Here is a 27,043-nt window from a genome sequence, read left to right as displayed (position 1 = left end):
TAAATTGAATGTAATAATGTCCGCAAACGTAATAAACCTCAAACACCTACTAATAATACTGACCGTGCGTGCAAAATCCAGCTGCTGACCCTCCGCTCCGCTGTCACACAACGGATCCCCCGTCCGCACTCCCTCTGTCTTTCCCGAAAAATAATTTCCATGAAGAAAACATTGCCTGATATTTAAATTTAAGTTCCCATTGACAGTACAAATCTCAAGAAATCTGGATGTATTGCTCATTTGTAAACTCAACACTTATCAGTCTACAAGAATCTAAAGGTTTATTAATTCAAATCATTTCAAATTCGCTTTATTGGCATGAATGCCACAACAACAATATTGCTCCAAGCACCAAGAACCACGAAAAGAATACCTAGCACAGTAAATAATAATAATAATAATAATAATAATAATAATGATAACTTTGAACATTATCACAATTAAGTTATCAATCTGCGATGTAAACAAAATGCAAAAATTACAGACTTCTAACCATTTTTCTACAAGTGTCTGTATTTTAATTGAGACTAGTTTTTATATAAATTACACAAAAGGAAAAGAAAATGATTTGTTTTACCTATTTCAGCCATAAGCGGTCATATTGACCGCACATCATTTTGCGGGATTTCATTCATTGTCTCTCTTGTGTCTAACTTTGTTAGCGGTCTCCAGCTGTGCGACTGTAACACAACTTTATATGAAGAAGGACTAACACTAATAGCCTAATTCATTGTTATTTCTTCCACTTACAGAACTGTTTACGACTCGAAACAATGTTATTATATATGACGTTTCTGACCAAATGTCGTGGCTTCAAATGCATCAAATTCCCACATCCAGTTACGCAGGCAGCTCTCCAGGGTGCTGAACCAGGTGACAGACAAAGGCTGCACTCTGCGTTCTGATGTTTGCTGGGCAGATCTGTCCCCCTTGGTTTCTCATCCACTCTGTTGTGGGAGATCTCCCACAGAACAAAAGAAATATACATTTTTATTTTGAAGGTCAACTAGAGGAAGGTTCTTTTGTCTGATGAGACCAAAATGAAGCTTTTTGCCCATCAGATTAGATGCTACACCATGCTGGCTCAAGAAACTGCACATCACCACAAACACACCATCCCCATTGCGAAGCATGGTGGTGGCAGCATCATGCTGTGGGGGTGCTTCTCAGCAGCAGGCCCTGGAAAGCTTGTATTAGTTATACATATAAATTGGCCAGGCGCTAATCAGAAACTTCTTTATTGCGCTTGTACCAAGCATGTGCAGGTGATACATGGCTTTCAACCGTTGTGGCAAAAATGGAATGACAATAATGTGTGCTTGTAATGAAAGCTAACATGGGCCTAACTTAAGTTACAGAGGTAAGTAGGACAGGAAAATGAAACTCTAATTTTCACAATTTCACCACAATGAAGTTTGTTTTAAGTTGGATTTTCAACAGACATTCACTCCAGATCCAGCAGCATCTTCCTACTTAATGTTGGTCATGAAAGTACAGAAAGCTCACCATCACGCCCCCTTTCTTAAAGGTTAACTTTTTTCAACCAATTCCACTGGTTGAAGTGTGTTTACAGGTCTTGAGGAGCACTACTGCTGTGTGAACAGGGTAGTATAAAACCTTATATGGCTTCTGAGAAAGCTGCAAGTAATCTGATAAATTGTCTCCAGTGATGTCACTTAGTAGCTATTATGCATTGTGGGTAATATATAGGCAGTATTTTGAAAAGCATCCACTGCTCTAACATTGTAATCCTATAAAATTATGGACAGTTATAAAAACAAAAGGATAAAATCAATAGAAATACCAGAGATATCACCATTTTTTGTTCCATGCATTCTTGTTCCATGGCACCTACGTTACCCACAATGCAACTTGGCCACTGACTGACATCCCTGCAGGCAATTTGGCAGATTATATGCTGCCTCCTCTGGAGCCACAAAAGGTTTTTTACTGTTTTTGTTTTTTTTCCACATATGCAGTAGTATAAAATCAAATCAGTCTTATTTATATAGCCCAAAATCACAATCACAATGCCTCAATGGGCTTTACAATTGCCCTGGCAGTGACAATAAATTACTGTTTCAATGACTCAAAACCAATTTTCTTTTAAAGTACCTTTGTGCTGAGCCCATAAATTAATAACGATTGTTCTCATGTATTAAACCTATTATATAATATTAGAAAAAGTAAATAATTGCTTATGTTTTAGGATTTTTAGTTTTCTTTTTTTTTTTAGCTTTAATGTAATCCAAATCCATGCCTTATCATAGATACAGGACATAAACAATACCAGAATTGTATAATTACACTGGACAAATTTGTTGTGCATACAAACTGTACATGTCTCACATGACAGTTTTCCAGCCTTTGCAACCTTTGTCAAATAAATCCAGGGATAACCCTTCATATGACCTACTGAGCAACTGGATGTTTGGGAAGAACTTAAAGATAAATCATACTGTAGTAATTTTTTAATAACAATAGCAATAATTAATGTACAGTATGAGCAAAAATCAGAGACATTCCAGGGAACAAAGAGGGGTGACTACTACTCATCTGTCCATTATCACTTTAAGAGAAAAGCATTGATGTACATTTGAAGCATGTCAGATTGGAGACTGATTACTAATTTCAATTTTGATCTCCTAAACAGGTGTCCCTCAATTTTCAGCCCCCTGCAAACCCTGATCGAGATTATGCTGAACTGCCCGTCATAGGAGATCTATATATTTAAATGGTTTTACTTTATACTTCTTAAACTAGTTTGTGTAAAGTTTACATTCAATGTAGTTTATAATTTGTGGTTCATGGTTCAAGTGAGTACCATCTGGGATGGGTGACTTTCTGCTAATATCAGGCAGTACGGCTGGTTTTAGGCCAATACAAAGTGGCCAATAGTGCCAACCACGACTCATGGCAGAGCCTTTTTCATGGCCAAGAAGTCATGATGAATCGAGAAAGGTTAACTCATTCACTTAGCATGAAAGATTTATAATTCATACTCATCATCACATTACAGACCTAAATGTACTCAAGGACTCTAGACTGTAAAAATAAATGCCCAATTCTAGAGTTGATTCTAAACTGAGTAGAATTTATTTTACTACACAAAATTTCAAAACTGTAGCTCGGATTCTTTATTTTACATACATGATCTTTTGAAGTGAGTCAGATATTTATTCTACAGCATGTCTCTAAAGCCAGCATTGTCTCGCACCATGCTGCTGTAGACTGATTTATACACCTTCAAAACATCCAAAGCTGAAGGGCGGAGGTTTGGATCTTCCTTCTTACACTTCTCGTGGATCTGAAAAAGATGGAAATGGACTAAATCCCCTCCAGGTACTCTTCCCATCAAAAACCATGTCAAGTCTGGGATCTTCCAGATGTCTGTCCTCTCATCATATGCAGGCATGAGATCATCTGAAAATGGTATCCCTTCATTTCTGAATGGCCACAGCTGCTCTGGGGCTATAAAGTTCCCAGTGAGCTCCCGGTGGCCACATTTCACCAGCAAGCCTCTGGAGGGTTCTACCTCAGGCAGCGCATCCACATCGTTCACTACCAGGTGAAAGTCACTTGTCAGTAGAAACTGAGAGAGGGTTTTCTCAAGGCTGTTGGAATCGCACATAACCCGCCCCCCAGCTGGGCTGTTGTGGAGGTAGTGGAGGATAGAAACATAATCCATAGCCAGCCTCAGCCGGACCTGCCATGTGTTGTGTTGCTGGTGCTGCTCTTGTGCAAGAACACTCTCCAAGTTAATCAGCGAACCGAGTGGGTGGTGCTCGGTGACCAGGATGTTGTCTTCAAGGCAATAACCCACCAACTGCACCACCCAGGGGCCCTGTAGGGCCTCCAGCATGGATAATCCATGGAGAAAGTCATCAAGGTAATCCAGGGAGGACAGTTTGGACAGAGCCACCTTCTGACCCTTCCACTCTGCCAGATAGACCTGGGGAAGGAAAAGCGGATGCTGCGGTCAGATAGTCTGGAGTCAAATTTACACACTGGCAATACTGCCATTACCAAAGGGGCTGGCGCAACAACATTTTTGTATTGTTTTCCTAAACTTTACAAACTTGTCATGAATTGCTCACTTCAACATGATAAATCCCATGATGTGTATAATCAATAGAGATGTACCAATCTACTTGTTTTAAGATTACGATACCTGAATTCGAATACCTGCCAATACTGGAAATGATACCAGAGCTTGTGAGTAGCTTGAGAGTATTTGGACTTGAAATAATTTCCCACTGGAGAGGCGGCAGGACTGGAATGGTTTTGGAGGTTTGATAAAGCTTGCTGTTCACATTCTCGCTTAGTGAATCAATATATGTGCTTTATTAGCTCCTATTACTCCTACTAAATGATGATCTATAAATAATAACAACAAATCGTCTGGGAAAGCATATAGCAAATATTATCCACCCAGTCCAAAGAGGATTTATATTAGGCAGGTACTCCTCCTGTATTGTTAACAAATGTCTCACTGTTTTGTAAGCCACTCATTGACATGATTAAGCTGCTACATTGTCTAAAGATGCCAACAAGGCCTTCGATATGAAAGAATAGCCCTATCAATTTTTGACACTTCAGAAGTTTGGATATGGTGATTCATTTAAAGAACAGGTCAAAATATTATCTCCTGCTCCAAAATCTTTCATTCTAACAAATGCAGATAAAAACAGTCCATTCTCCCTCCAATGGTGCTTTTAGAAAGGGCATCCATGGTCTCCCGTATTGTTTACATTGTGCTGAAGCCCCTTTGCAAGGGGTATACAAGAGCATCCAGATATTAACCGTAGACTCTCCGTATCCCTACGCAGTTGCGCTAATGCGTAGGGATACGGCGGTTCTACGATTGAGAAAATGTAGTGCCAAAAGAAAGGCCGGTCTGACGGCGATGTAAAGCAGTGTGAATTTTCCCTATACAACGTACACTTGAACTGTTATAGATTTTTTTAAGGTCGACAGATCGACTATAGATATGTACTTTATATGACTCCACTTCAAAAAACAGAAACTATCCCTTTAATGTCCGCGGATGAAGTGATGGACTGACTGCTGTGATCAGCTGTTTCCTGGTTTTAAAACTCCCCGGCTGTGGGTCGCACAACAGTGCAGATCATTAGCCCTTTTTAGATAGAAAAGGCGGCACATTTGCTCCAAGGTCAGGGCGGCAATTTGCCAGCCTGTCTTTCTAAAACGGAGGTGTAATATTCCTCCAAAAGGACGGGCAAATTGGCGGCTTGCTGTCCTGTCTAAAAACGGCTGATGACAAAGAAAAGTTATGTGCCTGTCTGTATCAGTCCCGGGCACAGTTTCCGGCAAAAATATACCTTCCCACTGATTCACTCTTTCAACGGGGGTAATGTTGTGAATTAATTTGTAGTTATTAAAGGCAAACTCAATGGTAACAAATAAGCCAGGCAGCAATTACGTGCACATGCAGCCAGATCAGCTTTCCAAAACAGCAACAGAAGCTTGATAACAACACAGGAGAGAGGAGAGGAGTGGGAAATCACTCTCTGCTCAGGACATCTTTACTCCACAATATCTTTTCATGGAAAACAGTTGAATAGATGACATCTAATGAGGCTGATTGTTGTATATTGGACCGTTAATCCTCATACCGATTTAAACATTTTGGAATCGGCCCAGCCTTGGGGTGCATAAAATGAAATGTATAATTTATTGATCAACATCCCTGGCTAAGGTCTCAGACTTCTCTCCTGTGCTGTTGTTAACATTCTGTTTTTAACAATGGAAAACACCTTCGCTGCTGAAATGCACAGCCAGTAAGAACCTTCGTTATCAAAAACTCCTGCCCTGCATGGCCAACATTTGACTCTTTAAAATTTAATTGAAAAATAATTTCATTTCTAGTTCACTTTCTTAATTATTAAGTTTTTAAATCCAAAACACAGCCAAATGCTTGTCTTCTTTAAAAATCAACTGCCAAAAAACTGTCAACTTAAACAAATAAATAAATAAATAATTAAAAATAATGTTATGTATTTTTTTGGCCTTTATATGGCTTTATTGACAAAACAGCACAAGATACGACAGGAAACAGAATGAGAGAGAGGGGGAGTGACATACAGCAAGGGGCCCAGGCTGGGCTGCTGCAGCGAGGACAGATCCTCTGTACGTGGGATGCGTGCTCTACCAACTGAGCTAAACAGCGCCCTGACCTAACATCATTAATCTTCATTAATCGAGTTTTCCCCAACCCCAGTTATAACTGTAATATCATTTGAAGTCCTGGATTAGAGAATTGACAAGACTTAGCTCAGAATGAAAACTTGGTTCGAGGATGGACATGGTCTAAGCAAGTACTGAGTAGCAATGGAATAATGCATTAATGGCTCTTGGCAAATCATAGATTGGAACATCAACATCGCAGCTGATGCGATACTATTGCAAGATGGCCTCCAATTGTTCATATTATACATTTTATACAGTAAACTATGCCAACACATAGTGTAAAGGACCATCTACCTTCTTAACAGCTCCCTGGCCAATCAGCTTCAGCTTGCGGACATCAGCATGTATCTGTGCACAATGGAGCCAGGGGGTGCAGTTCTTCATGGTCACCATTTTAAAGTGTCGAGGTGTACAGCCTACATGAGAGGACATCAGTTGCCTGTCAGCATGATACACACAGCTTAGATACAGGTAGATCAGGGCATTGCTGAGGAGCAAAGCAGCAAGGCAAACCACCACCACTGGAACACTGTGAGATGTTATACTGCTACTGGTCCGACTCATGGTGCTCTGCATCTGAAATGGAAAACAAAAGGTGGAAAAGAAGAATTTGAGTTTACTAGTTGGCTGAAAAACAGTGTTTTGCTGCCTCCTCTGGTAAAAAATGTGTTATACCAGAAGGCTGCCCTGCTCCACCACCTGGCCTGTTTGCTCTATCTATGAGCCCAGAGACCTGCATCTGCGACAGCCAAAGTGGTTTGTTTACAGCTCACAATATGCAAACCCAGATTTGCCACTGGCTGACTGATGAACAAACAGCGAGAAAAACACAACCCATTAACACCTGAGTGAGAAAAAAAGTGCTGATGGAGAAGAAATTGTGAATAAACAAATGACAGATCAACTTGTCAGTACTGACTGCATTTTTATTTATCCGCATACTTTTGTGTGTTTTTCATGGTTGTGTTAACATAGAAATTATGACCTGTGTGCCTTGATAAAATGGTTGAATACAAAATGAAAACGTTAAATGGTTAAATCTAACTTTTTTTCACCTGCTCTTTGAAAATAATAAAAATGGGACAGGTCATTAAGAATCATCAATAATTATCAATATCTACTTATAGGAAACTTCACTGTCACGATAGACTTTTCAGCCATTTTGCCCAGGTACCCTAATATAAAGGAACCAAAATGAACTCAACCTTAATGATCAACCACAATAAAAGCAACATATACACTAATGCTATGGTAATATTAATCAAAAAACACATAATAGGAAAACACTGACCAGGAATTGACCCCTTTATTGTTTTCATAGATAACAATATTACAAGTTGTGATGATATATTGACAGCTGAACTGGAAATGTCCTGTTTCCTAAAATATTTTACCTAATGAGATTGTAAGTACCTGGAGACAAATCCTTTTTGTTATACTCCACATGGATCATAAACCCTTGTATATGAAAACAACTCATTGAAAGCAGTTGAAAAATGTAAACCTTACAGTGCTTTTCATCCAGAAGGATCACAGTGCCCCCTTGATTTTATTTGTTGACATACCTGTATTGCCTGCTCTAATACAAGGGTGATGGGCTTGGTTCAAATTGCCTGGACTATCTCCACAGTGCTGTGTCAGCACTGGAGAATGGACTGACTGCCATTTCGAATGTCTTAGAACAATCAAAAAAATGTATGCAACCATTATCATCAATATAATCATTGTAAAAAAATAAAATCTAAAAAGTTGGCAAATCGTATTGTTTCTGTGTCTGATAAGTAATGTCATAGGCCCCCCCCCCGTTCAAAGACAGCTGTTCCAACTCCATACTGGCTCTTCAAAATAAGTGTGATGCCACGGCGGCTCTACACTTTCGCTTAAAGGGATATTCCGGCATAAATTTAATCCATGGTCTAACACACTATGACACCGAGTAAGACCCCCCCCTCGAGAGATCAAGTTTGCCGACCGCCAGCTTATGTAGTTTTAGCAACCTCGGAAAAGACAGCACGATAACAATACCCGGCAATCTATGCCTCCACCAAGAAACCGCCATCAAAAAGCCACTCATAGCCACAAATAATGCTCAGAACAGCACCAAACTTCAGCAACAGTACAAATAGGATACCAGCACATAGTTTGAGGCATCAAACATCTGCTAGCTTTGCCGGATTTCTATTGAAAAGACAACACAACTCACCACTCTCCTGCAGCAGCTTGCTCGTTGTGGGGAAGCCCTGACGAGTCGCTTACCGAGTGCAGTTAGAAATGCTCCATCCGTTCTTTTCCCTGTCAGCTCTCCATATAACGGTTATAAACTGGTAGGCAAGACACATATGAACTTTGATTGCATTTCCATGGAGTAATAATCATACATTTTCATCCTTGAGCTGCAGAACTCTACTGCACTCGGTAATTGGTGGAGGCATAGACTGCAGTGTATTGTTATCGTGCAGTCTTTTCTGATGTTGCTAAAACTACATAAGCTAGCGGTCAGAAAACTTGATCTCTCAAGGGGGGTCTTACTCGGTGTCACGGTGTGTTAGGATGGATTAAATTTATGCCGGAATATCCCTTTAACCAGAAATGGTTAAGAAATTGAGAAATAAACAGGTGCCTAAATTAACTAATAACCCCGCCCACATCCATGTGACCTGCTATCCCCCGACTCAATATGACCACATGATAAAATATAACCAAAACAAAAACCAGCAAGATAATAATATCCCTTCACCTTGTAACTAATAGAAAAACACCTACTAATTCATTCATGGCTCCTACAAGTGGTATATACCAATCCCTAGGCTGGTATACCGATCCTTGGAGTGGTACATCACTGTTACTCCATTGGTATTCCACCTACACATGACGGTATGTGCCGCTTGAGACTGAGCCATTGAAAGACCGTTTAATGGGTACTCGTTGACTCAATAGCAGAAAGTTTCAGCCAACCAACCAAACAATACTGACAGGATTTTTTTATAAGGAGAACACAATAATGGAGTACTTTATATAAAATCTATGTTTAAAGGAAAATTGGAAACTTGCATAGATATTGGGATATTTTCTAACACATGGTAGTCTCACTGTTAACTGTTTTACTTCTGGCTTATTGTGATAAGAACCTGTAGATCCAGCGTATTAGCCTTTGGGCATCAATATACCAACTGATCCAGAAGCCTTTGGGTGTTATACTAGTTAAATTTCGGTGTGCGTCTATTTGATTATTTTTTCTATTTATTAGCAGCTTATTCTGGTCATTCAAAGAATAGTGAACATCATAGCGCCATCATAGTATGCCACAATGGTTAATTATTTTTTATGAAGTAAGGTATTAATGTGTTCTCCTAATAAAGAGAACCTGTCACAAGGTATTGTTTGTTTGGTTGGCTCATAGTTTCTGCTATCGATTAGTCAGACTGGCCACGGAGGCTGGGTTAACATTAGCCATGTCAGCTAAAGCTAACTCTTCAATTAGCACCATTAGTTTATAGACAGAAATAAAGACATAGTACTTTACTATCATATCGCAAGAATCCTAAGTGTCATAACTTTATATATGCCTACATGCCAACAACCTATGAAACAACAGAAACGCATATATTCCTTTATCTACGGCAATGTGTTAAGTTAGCATTGTCAATAAAGACTCGAAAAATGTATAAATTTACAGCAGTACTTGCTATAAAACCAGCCCAGTGACATTATATTCTTCAGGGGGCGGTACCCATCCAACAGTCTTTCAATAGCGTAACAATCTCAAGGCATATACCGTCATGTATCGGTGGCATACCAGCGGAACAACAGCAACAAACCACTCCAAGGATCAGTATACCAGCCTAGGGATCAGTATTTACCGCTGAGCAGCAAATGACATACCTTTCGCCACTTCTCGATCTCGGCGCTACCGCGAGTGAGGAAGACCGGGCTAAGATTTCGCAGTAACGATAGTTTCGCACAAAACTAGCTAGTGGCATACCTAGTATGTCGTTTATGAATAATATGCTTCGGATATTTGTTTACCAAGCACTTACCACAGACTTTAACATGCACAGCATGTTTTACATGGAGTCAAAGTAACAACAAGACAGATAAAATATAGATTAAGCTACGTCAACAAAATTTAGCGCCATTTACCAACATACCTGGCCACCACACGTTCACATGGCATAATGATTCAGCAAGCGATGACAACCCGTCTGCTACTATTACTGGACAAAAACATGAATTGTGGCATGAAGACATGTCTTTGACTCGTTTCACTAGCAACGACGAGCCGGATTTGGGAAAATTGCTTCCGGTCAGGTTTACAGAATAAAAGCGTCTTATTTACCGTGTGTGTGTGTGTGTGTGCGTGCGTGCGTGCGTGTGTGTGTGTGTGAGCGAGCGATGAGTATTCTTTAAACTGTACGTTCATCGAGAGGCCTTTATTTTGAAAAGGTGGAAGTGTCGTTAGTGATTCCTACCAACGACACACAGGCCACAGGTTCTTCACTGAGGCTATTGGAAGACGTCTAGCGACAGCGAACAGGTACCGTTTTTTGTGTTGTTCTTTTTTTCTTATCTCCAAAGCATATCTGTTTGTATGGTCCCGTCGAGTTAAATTGCAAACCGACGTCGGCTATGGTCTAGTCATCTTTAGTTCAATAGACCACAGCTCAGATTCGTTGTTTAATCTGTCAACACACACACATCAACGCACAAGATAGCTAACCCTAGCCCATGCAAAATACTGACATGGCAAGTTCCCTCATTAGCTAATTGAGGAGCTAACTTAAGTTACAACAAACATCTAGCCTCTTTGTATCTATACAGTGTGCGAGCTTTAATTAAAAGGGTTCTCAATGCACCCTTAAAAGCATAGTGCTAGTTATAGATGGCTATTTTCTTTTGCCGTTTCCTGTTAAATTCAGCCGTGACATCTGTTATGTTTTTTCGTGAGGGTGTCATTGCATGATGAAAAACAGAAATATTATCATTTTGAACATGAAATTGATACAGTTAAACGCCATTTATGTTAAGGTCAAGGCGTATTTTTGTTTTCTAGCTCATCCTTGCATTGGCAACATGTTTTGCCATTTTCGGCATTGGCCAGCTGTTACTTAAATGGAACCAGCAGCCGTGGAATAATGATGGTGGATCCAAATAGGGTTTTAGGTGCTGTAGTAGTACATGGAAGTGAAAATCTTCAATCTTTAACGCTATTTTGTTGTCTGGTGGCTTACGTGCTGTGTTCCATGAGTGGGATGAGCCCTGTTTCCATAGTTTTCGCTATCTTCTCAGCAGGCTGTGATGTCAGCACAGCACTGCCCAGTCACACCCCTCCTCTCTCTGTTATTTCCACCTCACTCAGTCAACAGCGATGAGTCACCAAGCAAACTATATCTCAATGATTTTTTTCTTTGCCATTTATAAGCATCCTCTGAGCTTGTGACACACAGAAGCTTGCAAACCTAAATGAGCATGATTGGAGCTTCATGGTGGGTAGTACGGTCAGGAGATATAAGAGATTGGATGACATGGATGTGTCAACTGTAACGGTTTTTCCTGTTTCACAATAGGTCTTTGGGGGTGACTGTGCACAATAGTAAGCATGATTGGTCCAGGTACAGTTAGTGCTTTAACCACCTTAATTTGAATTTAACCTATTTTTTCTTATAACCTTTCAGTTTTATGATTAAAAGGTATTTTTAATGTTCAGACTTTGTTAATGAGAAAGGACAGTAGGCGCAGCACTAAAACAAAGTGTACAATTTCCTCATTGCTGCTACACTCACTGTTTCTGTTATTGTTGTGTCATGTCAATGATATAAGAATGATATCAAAGCATGCAAATTTATAATCCTTTTTATTAAAGTATAGGCTGTATAAAATAAAATGTGTGCTGTCAATTGACTCACGTGCGTAACTTCTAAAATAAATATTGCACAATGCGCTCTTTTAACATGAACATAAAGAAACTGAAGGCCTGTTCTCAGATAAAACAATTTGCAAACAAAAAAAACACATCTAGACTGTCTCATACCATTTTAATAACGCAGTGTGCAACTTGAATTTAAAAAAGGCCGTTCGTGATATGCTTTTAAAATATATATGCAATATAAACTCTATATAAACAAAATCCCTTGACATGTGTCAGGCTTTTTTTTGTTTTGTTTTGTTTTTTTTACTTTTTACGCATTTTCGCTGCAGCAAGTGTGCAGCAGCTGAAATCTAAAAAGCTAAAATCAAAAGTGTGCAGTGTCTCTCTGCAACAGTAGCGCTGAGATCCAAAAGTGGCTGAAGGTATGTCGATTGCTGCTCATCCCCAGACTGACATACAGATTCTCGGAGTGGTCTATACCGATCCCCAGACTGACATACAGTGGTATGCTGCTATTATGCTGCTGTTTTTTCACCGACACATGATGGTATGTGCCGATGGAGATTGTTATGGCACCGAGAGACTGTTGGATGGGTACCATTCCCTGATGAATATGCAAATATAATGCCACTTGGCTGGTTTGACGACAAGTATTGCCGTAAATGTATAAATTTTGTTTGTGTCTTTATTGACAATGCTAACTTAACACATTACTGTAAGTGAGTAGGAACATATCTTATGTTGTTGGGATGTAGGCATATAGACAGTATTTACACGTGGAACTCTTGCGATATCTCTCTATAAAAGCACGGAATCTCTGTCTGTGTGTGTGTGTGTTTCTGTTAGTCAAATATCTCTGCGGATCAGGATCACACTGACCTGAGACTTTCAACATGGCTGCTGCGTGGTTCAGTGGTGTGCATCTAAGCATTTGCTTGGACTGCAATGATACCGTGAATAAATTATTTCATAAATGCTTTACAAATTCCGCCAAGCATTGTCCACCGGAGCCACCACAGTCACGTGCGCATCAGAGCCAATCACTGCACACCATGGCCACGTGCACACAAGAGCCAATCACTGCAGGGTTCAAGCCCAGGGCCCTATGATTTCCGCGATCACGGAATCGCGGACGGAATCGCGGAATTGGCAGATTAAAATGGAATCTACTTTTTAACGCGGAATACCGCTGAATTTGACATAATTTCACTGAAATGTTGTTCTCGTGTGGAAGAGGAACGTTTGTCTGGGGAAAACTGCACGGGGGGAACCAAATCTGGGTGGCACAACAAGTCATCGCCGCCCCCCTCCCCACAGACTGAGCTCCCCCGTCAAAACAATGTAAGCATGGCGAAGCGGCAGCTCACGGCTCCGTCTTTGTCGGCGTAAAAGCTGAGAAACTCGACATTAACCCGTCAGTACAGAGCCGAGCAGTTACCGAACGACTTGTATGTGTCAGGTGAACTGTTGTTTCGCAAAGAAGCAGACCTGAGAAATCGTAATTAAAGGTGTATGTAACGTTAATGCGTTAGAGTTAGCCACCTGTCCGATTTATATTATCGGCATATAATACCAGAGTGACTGTTAACTGCTGCTAACAGTAGCTGCTGTTAGCTAGCTAGCCCCGTTAGCCACAGCCCTGTTAGCTGACTCTGCCTGGGCTGGGAGGCTTTTCTGGATCTGCCTGAGAGCTGACCATGTTTTTATTCAATGAAACTCATAAAAACACAAAATATACTACTGTATGAAGAATCAAATGTTTTTAATGCACTTTACTGTACTTTACGGTACAGTATTGAGGAAATATGTTTGTCACCTCAATTAATTTAAGGTAATTTCTATTTAATTTGTGTACATTTTAGTCATTTACATTAAAAAAACACTGTTTTTGGTAGTATAATAAGAGTAAATCGGGATTCACAAAAATTAAAACAGAAAAAAACGGAATTCACAAAAATTCAAACGGAAAAAACGGAATTAGGGAAAAAACAAAACGGAATTTGGGAAAAAATAAAACGGATTTTATAGGGCCCTTCAAGCCCACAACATACCTGAAGAAACAAGCGGATTTATACCTGCAGCGGCGCGAGCTGGACCGGGATCTTGCCGGCGGTTAGGTCCCGTTCTGTTCTGATCTGTGCATCTAAACTGACTGTTGTGGATTAATGAGATTAAACGAGTCCGGACCGAGTCTGCTAGGAGCTAGCTGCTAGCCGCTAGCTACACGGCCCACCTCCCGAGGCGACGGACCGGACGCATCGGCACGTCCAAAACCGGACCTAGGGTAAATAATGTCCGCCATGCTCTTTCGCGAACATTGCCGTCACGTTTGCTTTGTGTCTGGTGCAGGAAGAAACAGTCAAAACGGGCTTTTGTCACGAAAGTGTCCAAGCAGCAAGTTTGGTTGTTGAGGAACAGGAAGCTGTGGGAGGGACCTAGGTGGATGATTGACATGCAACGACGGTCGGTGTACAGACAGCGATATTGAGAGTTGAGAGATTTGTGACATTTAGCGTGTTTGGAGTGTGTAGTTAGTGTGTTATGTAGTGTTTGGTGTGGTGTGTTTAGTGTGTAGTGGGGTCGGTTTTTGTTTAATGAGTCAGAACAATGAGGAGAAGCTGAATGTGGAGCTGGCAGTCCAACTCTTAAGGAGCACAGGCAGACCTGAGCATTGCCTGCATTTAAATGTAAATAGTTACATATAACTTTGTACATTTTTTAAATGTATGCACAAATTTAGCAAACAACAATTTATATTTGCATTATAAGTTAAAAAAAAAAAAAAAATGGGTTAAACATATTTGTGGTTTTCACAGTAAAAAAATCTAACTTTTTCTACTCGGATTTTTTTTTTTTTTTTGTGATTTTAGGTCCATTGTGTTAATACAGTATGTCAAAATAAAAAAAGAACTGTACAGTCACACATTTGAGGTTGTGCTGAAAATAATGACACCAAGTAAATAGCTTTTAAGGTGAAATATAATGGCAAAATCAAAATAGTCAAAAACAGCCAATTATACCCTGGAATATCGGATTTCACAACAAACCTAAATATCCCTGACGTCCCACCTTCAAACACAGCCTCATTTGGCCATCCATGAAAAAGGTACTTAACCTCCCACTTTTTAATGGGAATACATTTTTCTTACGGGTACTGCACTAGTGATAGTAATGAAGTAATATGTCTAAATTTCTGCCTATAAACTAGAAAGAGCTAGCCTTAGCTAATATGGCTAATGTTAGCCCAGCCACCGTAGCCAGTCTGACTAATTGATAGCAGAAACTTTGAGCCAACCAACAAAACAATACTTAGTGACAGGTTTTCATTATTAGGAGAACACAATAATACATTACTTCATATAAAATCTACTTAGCAGGACATTAGCCATTGTGGCATGTTATGTATCATGTTCATTAGTGAACATGATACATAAAATGCCATAATTGGTTGGCTCAAAGTTTCTGCTATCGATTAGTCAGAATGGCTACGGTGGCTGGGCTAACATTAGCCATGTTAGCTAAGGCTAGCTCTTTTATTAGCTTTAAGTAGTTTATAGGCAGAAATTTAGACATAATGTGTTAAGTTAGCATTGTGAATAAAGACAAAAAAAATCGATACATTTACGGCAGTACTTGTCGTCAAACCAGCCCTGTGGCATTACATTTGCATATTCATCAGGGGGTGGTACAACAGTCTCTCCGTGCCATAACAATCTCAAGCGGCACATACCGTCATGTGTCGGTGGAATAACGGCGGCATACGACTCCGAGAATCTGTATGCCAATCTGGGGATCGGTAGCCTATATACCACTCCGAGAATCTGCATGTCAGTCTGGGGATCGGTATATACCACTCCGAGAATTTGTATGTCAGTCTGGGGATCGGTATATACCACTCCGAGAATCTGTATGTGTGTCTGGGGATCGATATGCTGCTGAGCAGCAATCGACATACCTTCAGCCATTCTCGGATCTCGGCGTCACTCCTCCGCAACCTGTAATGCGCATCAGTCTTGTCACCTTGCTCTCCCGCAGGCGACTCTGTGGTGCTGTTTTGATGCGGTTCTGCACACTGGAGACGGAGATCATGCAGGCTATCTTGGCCAGTTTAGTCCACTCAAGGTAGATTTCGCTGAAATCTCTGATGAGAACTTCGCAGGCTGTTGAGAAGTTCAAGCCTCCATAACCACGAAGCGCTGTCATTACAGCCATGGCGTCTCATTGCGCACAAGTGGCAGATGAGCGTGGCTGTAGCTGCCGCCGACTCGTCCTCACTTGTAATTTATTTGCCAAAATGACCAATAATGGTTTGGATGGCTGATTCAGTATACTCCCGACGCTCTGAACAGACGGAGTGATAATTAATCATTACTTAGAGGGAATATTTTCACCGGACATTTTGACCGGCGGGGTAAAAAATTACCGGACTTGGGCAGATTTTACCAGTCAAAGTCCGGTAATTACCGGATAACGGAAACCCAGGTATGTGTTTGTGTATGTGTGTGTATACACTGCTCAAAAAACTTAAGGGAAAACTTAATCGTCACAGTATAACACAGAGTCAGTTAAACTTCAGGGATATCAATCTGTCCATTTAAGAAGCACAAGTGATTGTGAATCAATCTGAAAATATGTGAAAATATGTGGTCTGATGGTGGCAGGTAGGAAACTTTAAACATATTGCCCAACCCTAGGCAGTGATAGTCTGGGGAGGCATATCCTTGAAATGTCGCACAGACCTCTGCATCGTAGCCAACAGTTCCCTGGCTACTGTCTACTGAAATCCTCAGAGCAATGCAGGGTACTGGGTGTCTCCTGATGCAGGACAATGCCCAATCTCATGTGGCCTGAGTGTTTGGGTCAGGGGTGTCAAAAATATGGCCTGCTGGCCAGAACCTCCCCTGATGGACAGGTTCCGGCCAACGGGTGTTATGTATCAGTGCATCTGGCGCTGCGTCCAGAAGCTCACTGATGCCCCAATTTAAGTTTTCCCTTCATTTTTTCAGCTCGTTTTTAATCATCAGTGTAGTTTTCTTCTTCTTACTTCTACTTTTTGGTTGACTTTAGGCTTTCAAAGTCATTGATTTTAACTTTATGTCCTTTACAAGAGGTATTAAAAGTTAGATCCCCTTTAGATTGAATGCTGTTTCAAGATCTCTATGTAGATTTAATAATATATCGTCAAATGGACAAATCTTATTAACAAAATTGAACACAGTAAAATTATTTGACAGAAACTCCTGTTTTACTAAGCTTCATGTCTGTGCTAGCAGATAGTTAACACATGCTTTTTTTCAGATTGATGCTCCAGACAGCCGTCTTATCCACAGTGAGGACCAAAGCGTATACTGCAATCAGATATGCTAAAGGAATAAAGTCCAGCAGGGAAACTACCTTCACTTCCCTTCATTTTCCTACTCTTCCAACAAGCTGCTGGAAACAGGTGTGACAAACATCCTTTTATGCAATTTGCCCAGTTAGTCTTTTCTCACAGGATAATTCTAACAGCCTCTGTTAAACATTTTGCAGCCCAGGCAGAAGCATCAGAAGACACTGATAGCCACAGGCATGATGAGAGTCCCTGTGTTCTGTGTGGTGGTACTGTTATTCATCTGTCACACCCACAGCCTGGAAATACAAAACCCTGCATATAGGTTGAAAAGGTAGGAACAAAATTCTCTCTTTTGTTTCATTATTTGATTTTATGCTAATTGCCGGGCTCATGATTTTATTTTGGGTTACAACTAGAATAGGTTTACATGCTTTTATGCTCAAAAAGCACATCAGTTTTGTTCATTGCCACAGTACTCTATTGTCCCTCTGTCTGAGATGCTCTGTTTTAGCTTCTGACCTCCCTCCTGAAAAGCCCGGTCGGCTCTGATTGGTCAGCTAGCACATGCCCTCCTGAGCCAGCACCTTTCTCTTTACTATCTCTCAATATTACAGCATTAGTCCAACATCACCCTAGACTGGGAATAGCCACATAAGCAGAGCAAAATGTTAACACCTGAAGCAACAGACTTATTCGAAAACTTACCGCATGCACAAGAATCTGTATAAAACGCTGAAGGAATGGAAAAAACATAAAAGCATAACATGTGTCCTGTAAATCAATTTTTTTCTCATTACCTGTTACTCTCTTTCACATACGTAGCACCCAACGATAGACTGACCATGGCTCATGTGTTACCCCCTAACACATGAATGCTCCCTGTTCAGATGCTGAAGCCAAATATATAGAGATAGATAGATAGATAGATAGATAGATAGATAGATAGATAGATAGATACTTTATTCATCCCCTCAGGGAAATTCTATGTATCCCATAGCTCACAGTACACATAATACATAGACCATAAAAAGACAGGTAATACACACAACCATAAAAAAGACAGCCATTCAATCAGTAATAAATAAAAGAATAACAATGTGAATAAAAGAAGTGAGGGAGGGGAGGGTGGATTGGGCCTGGCACCAGAGCCTAGGTCAGCGGCCCCTGCCCACTACTGAACTGTTGAACAGCCTAATGGCCGTAGGGATAAAGGACCTCCTGTGGCGTTCAGTCCTCGAGCGCAGCGCAGTTAGCCGCCCGCTGTGGCTACTGCTCTGCTCCATCAGGGTGTGGTGGAGAGGGTGGTTGGTATTGTCCATGATGTCAGACAACTTGGTCCACATCCTCCTCTCCACCACGACCCCAAGTGAGTCCAGGCACCTACCCAGCGCTGAGCCTGCTTTCCGGATCAGCTTATCTAGCCTTCTGGTGTCCCTCTCTGTTGCACTGCCTCCCCAGCAGATAGCAGCATAAAAGATGGTACTTGCCACCACCAACTGGTAGAACATGTGCAGCATCTCCCCAAAGACATCGAAGGACCTGAGCCTCCTCAAGAAGAAGAGCCTGCTCTGGCCCTTCCTCTAGACCGCATCAGTGTTCACAGACCAGTCGAGCTTGCTGTCCAGGTGCACCCCCAAGTACCTGTAGGACTGCACCACCTCGATGTCCTCGCCCCTGATGTTGACCCGCTGCAGTGGTGGCTTAGACCTGCAAAAGTCGATGACCATCTCCTTGGTCTTCTTGGTGTTTAGGATGAGGACGTTCTTCTCACACCAGCTGCTGAAGGCTCCCGCAAGGTCCCTGTACTTTGCCTCCTGTCCAATCCTCACACAGGCCAAATGCGCATACCTGGCTGTGAAAACTTTGAATATTGTCCACAATATCTAAAAACTATGTAATAATGTAGGTTTGTTGAAAAACTATGCCCAAACTGAATTGATGGCTTTAATTTATTTGAAGTCTCTTCTGAAGAGAATGAAACTTCCTAATAGTTGAGTGAGAATGAAGCAATCAACAAAGAATATAAGCTTTGAGCCAAACTGCAACACTGACTTGAATTTGTGTTGAAAAGCAGCTGATGGAGTATGAAGAGATGTTACAGTGAGAATGAGTCAAATACTCTGAATCGGACTGAGAAATTCAGTAAATCTCAATGTATCAATGACCGAGAACATTTCAATATTTAGATGGAGTTTCTGGCTTGAATGAATGAAAAGATAATAGTTAAATATATTTAAAATGTTGGGAAATATTCTGTGTGTGTTTGTGCGCGCTTAAGCATGGATGTATGTGTGATTATGTGTGCATGCTTACACATGCATATTTGACTGCATTTATATATGTGTGTGTGTGTGTGTGTGTGTGTGTGTGTATCAAACAGACTCATTGATAAATCTGTCTCTCTCTGTGTTGGCACAGTTGAACCAGGTTGGTCCTGATAACAGACTGTGAATGTTGATTTAATAGTGATTTCAGCTGAGACTCAGCTCATTTTCATGCTTCTCCCTCCAAAACAGTAACTTCTATCACTCAAATAAAGATGCGGTAGAAACTATGAGACTCTTGTGAACAAATTTTTTCTGTGTGCGTGGTCAAAAATGTGTCTTGTGGAGCAGTTCCGACAAGTGGATGTGTTTGCCTGCCTCCAGATATTTTTCCTCTCAGTTTAATGGGTCTGTGTTTCTGTCATTTAAACGCCCACAGAGCCACACCTTTTTGTCCGATTGCCTCCAGAGAACCACTGTAACACCAGCACTAGTGTATCATTTTTCTACTGAAGTGAAAATTGAGGAAGCCAGGGCGAGTTGAAGGTTTTCCATAGATAAACAACGCTATACCCAGCAAATTACTATAACTAGTCTTAAAGGAAAACGGAATAAACAACAAACGTGCATTTCTTGTAGTTGACAAATTGTGTACTGATGAAAAGTTTTTTCAAAACACCAAAATCACGCCATAACTCATCTGAATGTACTGAAATAGACTCCAACATTCAACCTGTTTGTAGAGGACTGGGATGGGTGACAGAGAGGGAAGTGTTTGTCATCTATTGGGCATGGAATAGTTTTCTGTATATGGGTTATTGTGTGGAAGTATAGTTAGGCAGAACAACTCCTACCTCTGTCATTCATTATGTGTCCTGTTGTAAAGCAGAAAGTTAACCACATTGTTGTTTTTCCCTAAGGTCTCGGGAAAATGTCTTGTCAGATCCCAGCGACTGCATGTCCAGGACTAAGCAGCAGCAGGTCTTCACAAACTCTCACAATTTCTCCGTAGATATCCAGATGCCTGGTGTTGTCCCAAGTGGGGTGAGTCTGTTTCAATACTACACTATTGAGTGATGGGTCTGGATCCTTATATGCCCTGATACTAGTAATCATGTAAATAATCAATTAGTGAAGTTATAGAAAGTTCATCTGCAGCTGTCCTGGGTATTTATCTTCGTCACTGATCCGCCAGAAACAGTTATAACAGAAGACAAAAAGGAAGTATAATGGCCCTTTTCCACTAGTCAAAAAAACCACTTAAACCAGCTTAGTTCAGGCTTTGTGTGCAATGAGAATGTTTAAACTGCATTTACACCCGGGTCAGTTGAATCTGCAGTAGACCAAGGTTTTTATCTCCTCGGCTCACCTTTGAAATAAATGTAAGACTCGGGTGAACACACTAAATTCAGCCACGCAAAGTGATGACACATTGTCAACATCTGCTGCTGGTGACGCGTAAATAAAGAAGGAATTTGGGATGCTGTCTATTAAGGATGTTTTATTACTGGATACAGTGTTGGAGGTGCAGCCTCTGTGTTCTGAACTCAAAAAAGCTTGACTTTCCGGCTGTGAAAATACCTGGATCGCTGACCAAGCCAGCTAACTTCCAGTTTAATGCCTTGCTAACTTGAAGGGGGATAGAATAATTTAATCATGCGGCGATTCTTCTATTGGACTGAATGGCTTAAATACTAATAATGAAATGAGTCATTTGCGGGGGTTGTGTGACACTCAAATATTGCATACACTGTTTTACAGGTGCTTCTTTCACAAATAATCTATTGCTGTTTTCTTGTTGTTAGCGTGTTCACCCAGGTCTAACATTAAGATCAAAGTCGAGATGAGCTAAGGTGAAAAACACCTGGGTCTTCTGCGGTGTCTGCGATTTTTGATCTGCATTTAATAAAACCTGTGTAGACCCAGTCATTTTGTTGGAAAAGCATTATCTATGAGACTATAAGACCAATGTTGATGGAAATTCTTCAGTGGAATAATTTTAGCATTGCTTTTCTGCTCCTGAATTACTCTACATAACATTGCAACCACCGTACCCTTTTCTGACATTTAATCAGGCACCCATATGATAAATGTGGGATAAAATGAAGATGCCCATTGCAAGTGAATTCTTGTTATCTTCTTGCCAACTGCTGCTGCAAGAACTTTTCTTGGGGCACAGTAAACATTTCATGAAATAAGGAACCATACCTTAATTTTGATCAAAAGAAATAGACAATATTTTTGATTCCTCTGAGTTCATATGGCAAAATAAGTAGTAGCGTACTTACTGATGGCCCAGGAGCCATAATGGTGTTTGCTGTGCTGAATGTTACCTAACAGTGTACTATAAAATGTACTATAAACTTATGCTGCTGAACAATATGCTTCTGAACATTTCAGCAAGTGAGGTCAAATTGTGTTCTTTTAATGTTTCAGTCGGACACCTACCTGTGTATGGCATTTCCTGTGCCGACTAGTCAAGATGCGTATATTGGTGAGTATATTTTCCTAAAAGTGTTTATAGTTGATAGCCATGTGGGTCACCCTACACCTTGGCCTGAAGGCACAAAATGGAGGGGTAGAGCTGGATGGTATAGGCAAGGCATGCATTGGGCCAAAGTGTGCACTGTCTCAGAGGTAGGAGTCCCTCCACTGATGCACAGTTTCCCCAGCTCCAGTGCTTTGGCTATTGAATTCAGTGTTTCAGCTAACAACATTTTGGCTTGGCAGCCATTGAAGACAACAGCAAGAACTCAGTGGCACAAATGAGAGAGAAGAGGGGGCTTCCCATATCAGAGGGGCCATGGAAGTCTTTAATAAATATAATGATAATAAAGATGATAATAATAATAATAGAAAACATGTAAAATAATCATCTCTGCTTTTTTTAGTAGTCTTCCTCGTCTGTGATGGAATGAGTGGAACACATACTACAGTTGCATAACAGTGGCATACAGTCATTGCTTTCCTTGATCTGTGGGGCATATGACTCTAACTGAAGTTTGTTTTTGAATCAGCTTTGACAGCAAATCAAGTTTAGACAGAAATGGTCAGAGATAATTGAGTCTGAAAGCCTTAAGTATGTTGAGTGACTCTAGCATATCATTTAACATTAAGTAACTTAACCACAGTGCTTTTGCTCCACAGTGGACTTCATACCTCGTGCCAGTATGGAAACAGTCCATCACATGCTGCTGTTTGGCTGCCAGACTCCTGTCTCTACCAGCAGCTACTGGTAATACTAAACATACGTCACTGTTAAGTGTCTGGAAGGAATGTTTTCATTGGTGGGGTAAAACATTATACAGTCGTAGTCAAAAGTTTACATTCACTTGTAAAGAACATGGATATCATGGCAGTCTTGAGTTCCAATGATTTCCACAGTTCTAATTTTCTGTGAATTCTTACATGTCTCAGCAGGTGATAGATTGTGTTTTCTTCCTGATTGTGGCAGTGACACAACTGTGCCATGAACTTTATAGTTGTTTGTGCAGTTGATCTTCGGAACTGTAACTGCTTTGAAATGGTTCCAAGTGACTGTTTTGACTTGTTCACATCAGTAATGTTCTCTTTCAGATCAATGCTGAGCTCCTTGGACTTTCCCATTGTAGTGTGTGTGGTTGAGTCTAATGGCTGTATCAAGCAAGCCCTATTAAAATGAGTCCATAAAAGTTACGAGCTGTTATCAATCAGAATCACACGGAAGAAGTTAAGAGGCCATGCTACAGAGAACATTTGATTAACACAATTGCCATGATATATGTGTTCTATACAAGTGTATGTAACTTTTGACCACAACTGTATACACACAGACATACAGTGCCTTGCAAAAGTATTCACCCCCCTTGAACTTTTCCACCTTTTGTCACGTTTTAACCACAAATGTAAATGTATTTTATTGGGATTTTATGTGATAGACAATAAAAAACAGAAAAGTGTGGTATACAAATGTATTCACCCCCCCTGAGTCAGTACTTTGTAAAACCACCTTTCACTGCAACGACAGCTGCAAGTCTTTGAGGGTAAGTCTCTACAAGCGATGCACATATAGAGACTGAAATATTTGCCCATTCTTCCTTGCAAAATAGCTTAAGCTTAGTCTGATTGGATGGAGTGTCTGTGAACAGCAATTTTCAAGTCTTGCCAGAGATTCTCAATTGGATTTAGGTCTGGACTTTGACTGGGCCATTATAACACATGAATATGCTTTGATCTAAACCATTCCATTGTAGCTCTGGCTGTATGTTTAGGCTCGTTGTCCTGCTGGAAGGTGAACCTCCGCCCCAGTCTCAAGTCTTTTGCAGACTCTAACAGGTTTTCTTCCAAGATTGTCCTGTTTTTGGCTCCATCCATCTTCCCGTCAACTCAGACCAGCTTCCCTGTCCCTGCTGAAGAAAAGCATCCCCACAGCATGATGCTGCCACCACCATGTTTCACAGTGGGGATGGTGTGTTCAGGGTGATGTGCAGTGTTATTTTTCTGCCACACATAGCATTTTGCATTTAGGCCAAAAAGGTCAGTTTTGGTTTCATCTGACCAGAGCACCTTCCTCCACATGTTTGTTGTGCCCCCACATGGCTTGTGGCAAACTGCATGGCTTTGTTTCAACAATGGTTCTCTTCTTGCCACTCTTCCATAAAGGCCCGATTTGTGGAGGGCATGACTAATAGTTTCCTGTGGACAGATTCTCCCACCTGAGCTGTGGATCTCTGCAGCTCCTCCAGAGTTATCATGGGCCTCTCGGCTGCTTCTCTGATCAATGCTCTCTTTGCCCGGCCTGTCAGTTTAGGTGGATGGCCATGTCTTGGTAGGTTTGCAGTTGTGCCATATTCTTTCCATTTTCAGGCGATGGATTGAGCAGTGCTCTGTGAGATGTTCAAAGCTTGGGATATTTTTTCATATCCTAATCATGCTTTAAACTTCTCCACAACTTTATCCCTGACCTGTCTGGTGTGTTCCTTGGGCTTCATGATGCTTTTTGTTCACTAATGTTCTCCAGCAAACCTCTGAGGCTTTCATAGAACAGCTGTATTTACACTAAGATTAGATTACACACAGGTGGACTCCATTTACTAATTAGGTGACTTCTGAAGGCAACTGGTTGCTCTAGATTTTGGGGGTGGATACTTTTGCACACCACATTTTTCAGTTTTTTATTTGTAAAATTTGTATCATTTTCCTTCCACTTCACAATTATGCACCACTTTGTGTTGGTCTATCACATAAAATCCCAATTAAATACATTCACATTTGTGGTTAAAACGTGAAAAAATGTGGACAACTTCAAGGAGGTGAATACTTTTGCAAGGTACTGTACATACAGACATTCATACATACACACATACATACATACACATACACACACACACACACACACACACACACATACATACTTACTTACATACATACATACATACACACACACACACACACACATACATACATACATACATACATACATACATACATACACACACACACACACACACACACACACACGTATGCTCTCTTCTCAGTTTATATTTAAGATGGACTTATCACTGTTGTTACATTGACAGCAGTCACCATGACTATGTGTAATGTGAAAGGTGACAAACCCACAGAGAATTAGCCAACCCTTCCGCTTCCCTCAGCTCTGTGAAGCTTTGAAGAAGGCAGCTATTTTCAGTGACGAGGCTCTTATAAACCCACTGCACAAAAACTGTGTTTGTCTGCTGTTTGGTGCCGAGCAGGTAGAGATGAGCTGGTGAAAATAGTGGAGCACTTAGCAGAACTAAAAGCGCATACTGGAAGTTATTCAAGTGGATACAAACATGACTCCAAAGGAATGATAATGTTGCTTTGTGTCGACTGAATGTGCAGACATGTTCACCATATAGCTTGTTCTGGTTCTCTGAATGGGCCAAACTCATACATATTTAAATACCTCTATAATGATGATTATGTCTTTTGTGTCATGCCTCTCCACATTTTGCTACTTAATACTTAGTTTGAAAGAGGAACTGCTCAGGCCATTACAAGTAAGGCTGCCCTTGACTTCCCTTTTTTGAGTAAACCATGAACGGAATGAATAAGAATATCAAGAAACACTATGACAAATCATATTTACTCCCTGATTGCCTGAATACCAGTCCTTTGCAATGGAAGTGCCAAAAACACAATAGGAAATTGCAATACCACCTCTATGATTTACTATTTACATTATTCATTCATTTCTCTAAAGGGACTGTGGAAGTGTACAAGGCACATGTGAGGATGAAGCTTCCATTATATATGCTTGGGCTCGCAATGCGCCACCGACCAAATTACCCAGAGGTATGTCTTCTAAGTGTTCATTGATAATTACTGAACATAATATTTATTCACTGACTTCAAGCTGTATAGCCATGAGGCGAGTTATGCTGTCTTTTGACCAGGTTTTGAGATCTATCTCTGAAATGTTGTCCACCTTCTAAATGCAGTGGATATAAATGGAATGTGTATTTTAGTACTTACATTGTTGAGAAGTAGCTTGTCAACTTAGTACAATTCATAGACCGGACTTACAGTTTTCAAAGGATCTGTTCTTGGGTAAAATAATAAAGGTAGTTATGATGAAAGTGAGATGACTAAAGACCATGAATGGTCAAGTATGGGCTTTTGCATACAATTTTTATATTTCCATCTTTTTGTCTTTTGTTTATATCTCCATGCAGTTTAATGTATTTATCTAACCTCTGTTATAACCGCTGTTCTTTGTTGTCTCATCAGATGTTGGTTTTAAAGTTGGAAGAAACTCAGGAATGTCCTACTTTGTGCTGCAGATCCATTATGGAGATGTCAGTGCTTTCAGAGGTAAATCCTTATGAATGTTAAAGAACAAAAATTTGTGTTTCAAAGACAATTTATGTAATCAGTTACATCAGTTATATCACTCCAGTAAAGGTCTGGACAAATTGTGTTTTGAAGTGATCTGAAATACTTAGAGCCAGAGGTTTCACAGCTCAGTAAATTTTGTGTGGGGAAATGGAAAACTTCCTCCCTCCTGTTTCTCTGTGGTTTTACTCAGTACGTTTACATGCACAGCTTAGTCGGATAACAGCCATAGTTCTACTATGCTACTCAATCAGACAACTGCAATTGTCCGAGTAAACATGCCGGTGAAAAAATCTAATTATTGGCCGGAGCATGTCATACCCCGGTACGACAGGTGGCACTGTACCCATTTCAACTAGTGGTAACAGAACCACCTCCGGATGACCTCTTAACGTCACCAGCAACAACAAACTGCCTCGGCATTCAAGAAAGATGGCATACGAAGAGCGAGACGAAGCTACATCTTTGTACATTTCGTTCATGGTGTACATGATAATTACACAAACTAGATGCACA

General features: G+C 40.6%; 2 protein-coding genes across 7 annotated transcripts in view; one reads left to right on the top strand and one right to left on the bottom strand.

Annotated features, from left to right (window-relative positions):
• Positions 1–1,221: 1,221 nt before the first annotated feature.
• pomk (protein O-mannose kinase) lies at positions 1,222–10,516 on the bottom strand. 5 transcript variants are annotated; one of them, XM_030435642.1, is made up of 3 exons: positions 10,359–10,516; positions 6,505–6,626; positions 1,222–3,952 (listed from the first exon to the last, which is right to left on the bottom strand). In XM_030435642.1, the coding sequence occupies exons 1-3, from the start codon at positions 10,456–10,458 to the stop codon at positions 3,182–3,184; spliced, it is 993 nt and encodes a 330-aa protein (XP_030291502.1). In that variant the 5' UTR covers positions 10,459–10,516; the 3' UTR covers positions 1,222–3,181. The 5 variants fall into 5 exon arrangements, with proteins under 5 accessions (XP_030291502.1, XP_030291497.1, XP_030291501.1 ...); XM_030435637.1 differs by having other exon boundaries at positions 6,505–6,786; positions 10,359–10,500; XM_030435641.1 differs by lacking the exon at positions 10,359–10,516 and adding an exon at positions 10,093–10,285 and having other exon boundaries at positions 6,505–6,786.
• Positions 10,517–10,612: 96 nt separating this feature from the next.
• The window catches only part of pam (peptidylglycine alpha-amidating monooxygenase), a 75,502-nt gene continuing 59,071 nt past the window's right edge, over positions 10,613–27,043 (top strand). For both annotated transcript variants that reach the window (XM_030435636.1, XM_030435635.1), the window contains exons 1-8: positions 10,613–10,744; positions 17,375–17,519; positions 17,606–17,739; positions 20,593–20,716; positions 22,109–22,166; positions 22,820–22,907; positions 25,896–25,987; positions 26,423–26,506. In XM_030435636.1, coding sequence (XP_030291496.1) covers positions 17,379–17,519; positions 17,606–17,739; positions 20,593–20,716; positions 22,109–22,166; positions 22,820–22,907; positions 25,896–25,987; positions 26,423–26,506 — 721 coding nt within the window. In that variant the 5' untranslated portion in view covers positions 10,613–10,744; positions 17,375–17,378. The remainder of the gene's footprint in view (positions 10,745–17,374; positions 17,520–17,605; positions 17,740–20,592; positions 20,717–22,108; positions 22,167–22,819; positions 22,908–25,895; positions 25,988–26,422; positions 26,507–27,043) is intronic.

Source organism: Sparus aurata, chromosome 12 (assembly GCF_900880675.1).
Source record: "Sparus aurata chromosome 12, fSpaAur1.1, whole genome shotgun sequence".
NCBI classification, from domain to species: domain Eukaryota; kingdom Metazoa; phylum Chordata; class Actinopteri; order Spariformes; family Sparidae; genus Sparus; species Sparus aurata.
Note: the sequence above shows the minus strand (reverse complement) of the source record. Positions and strands in the feature narration are given on the sequence as shown.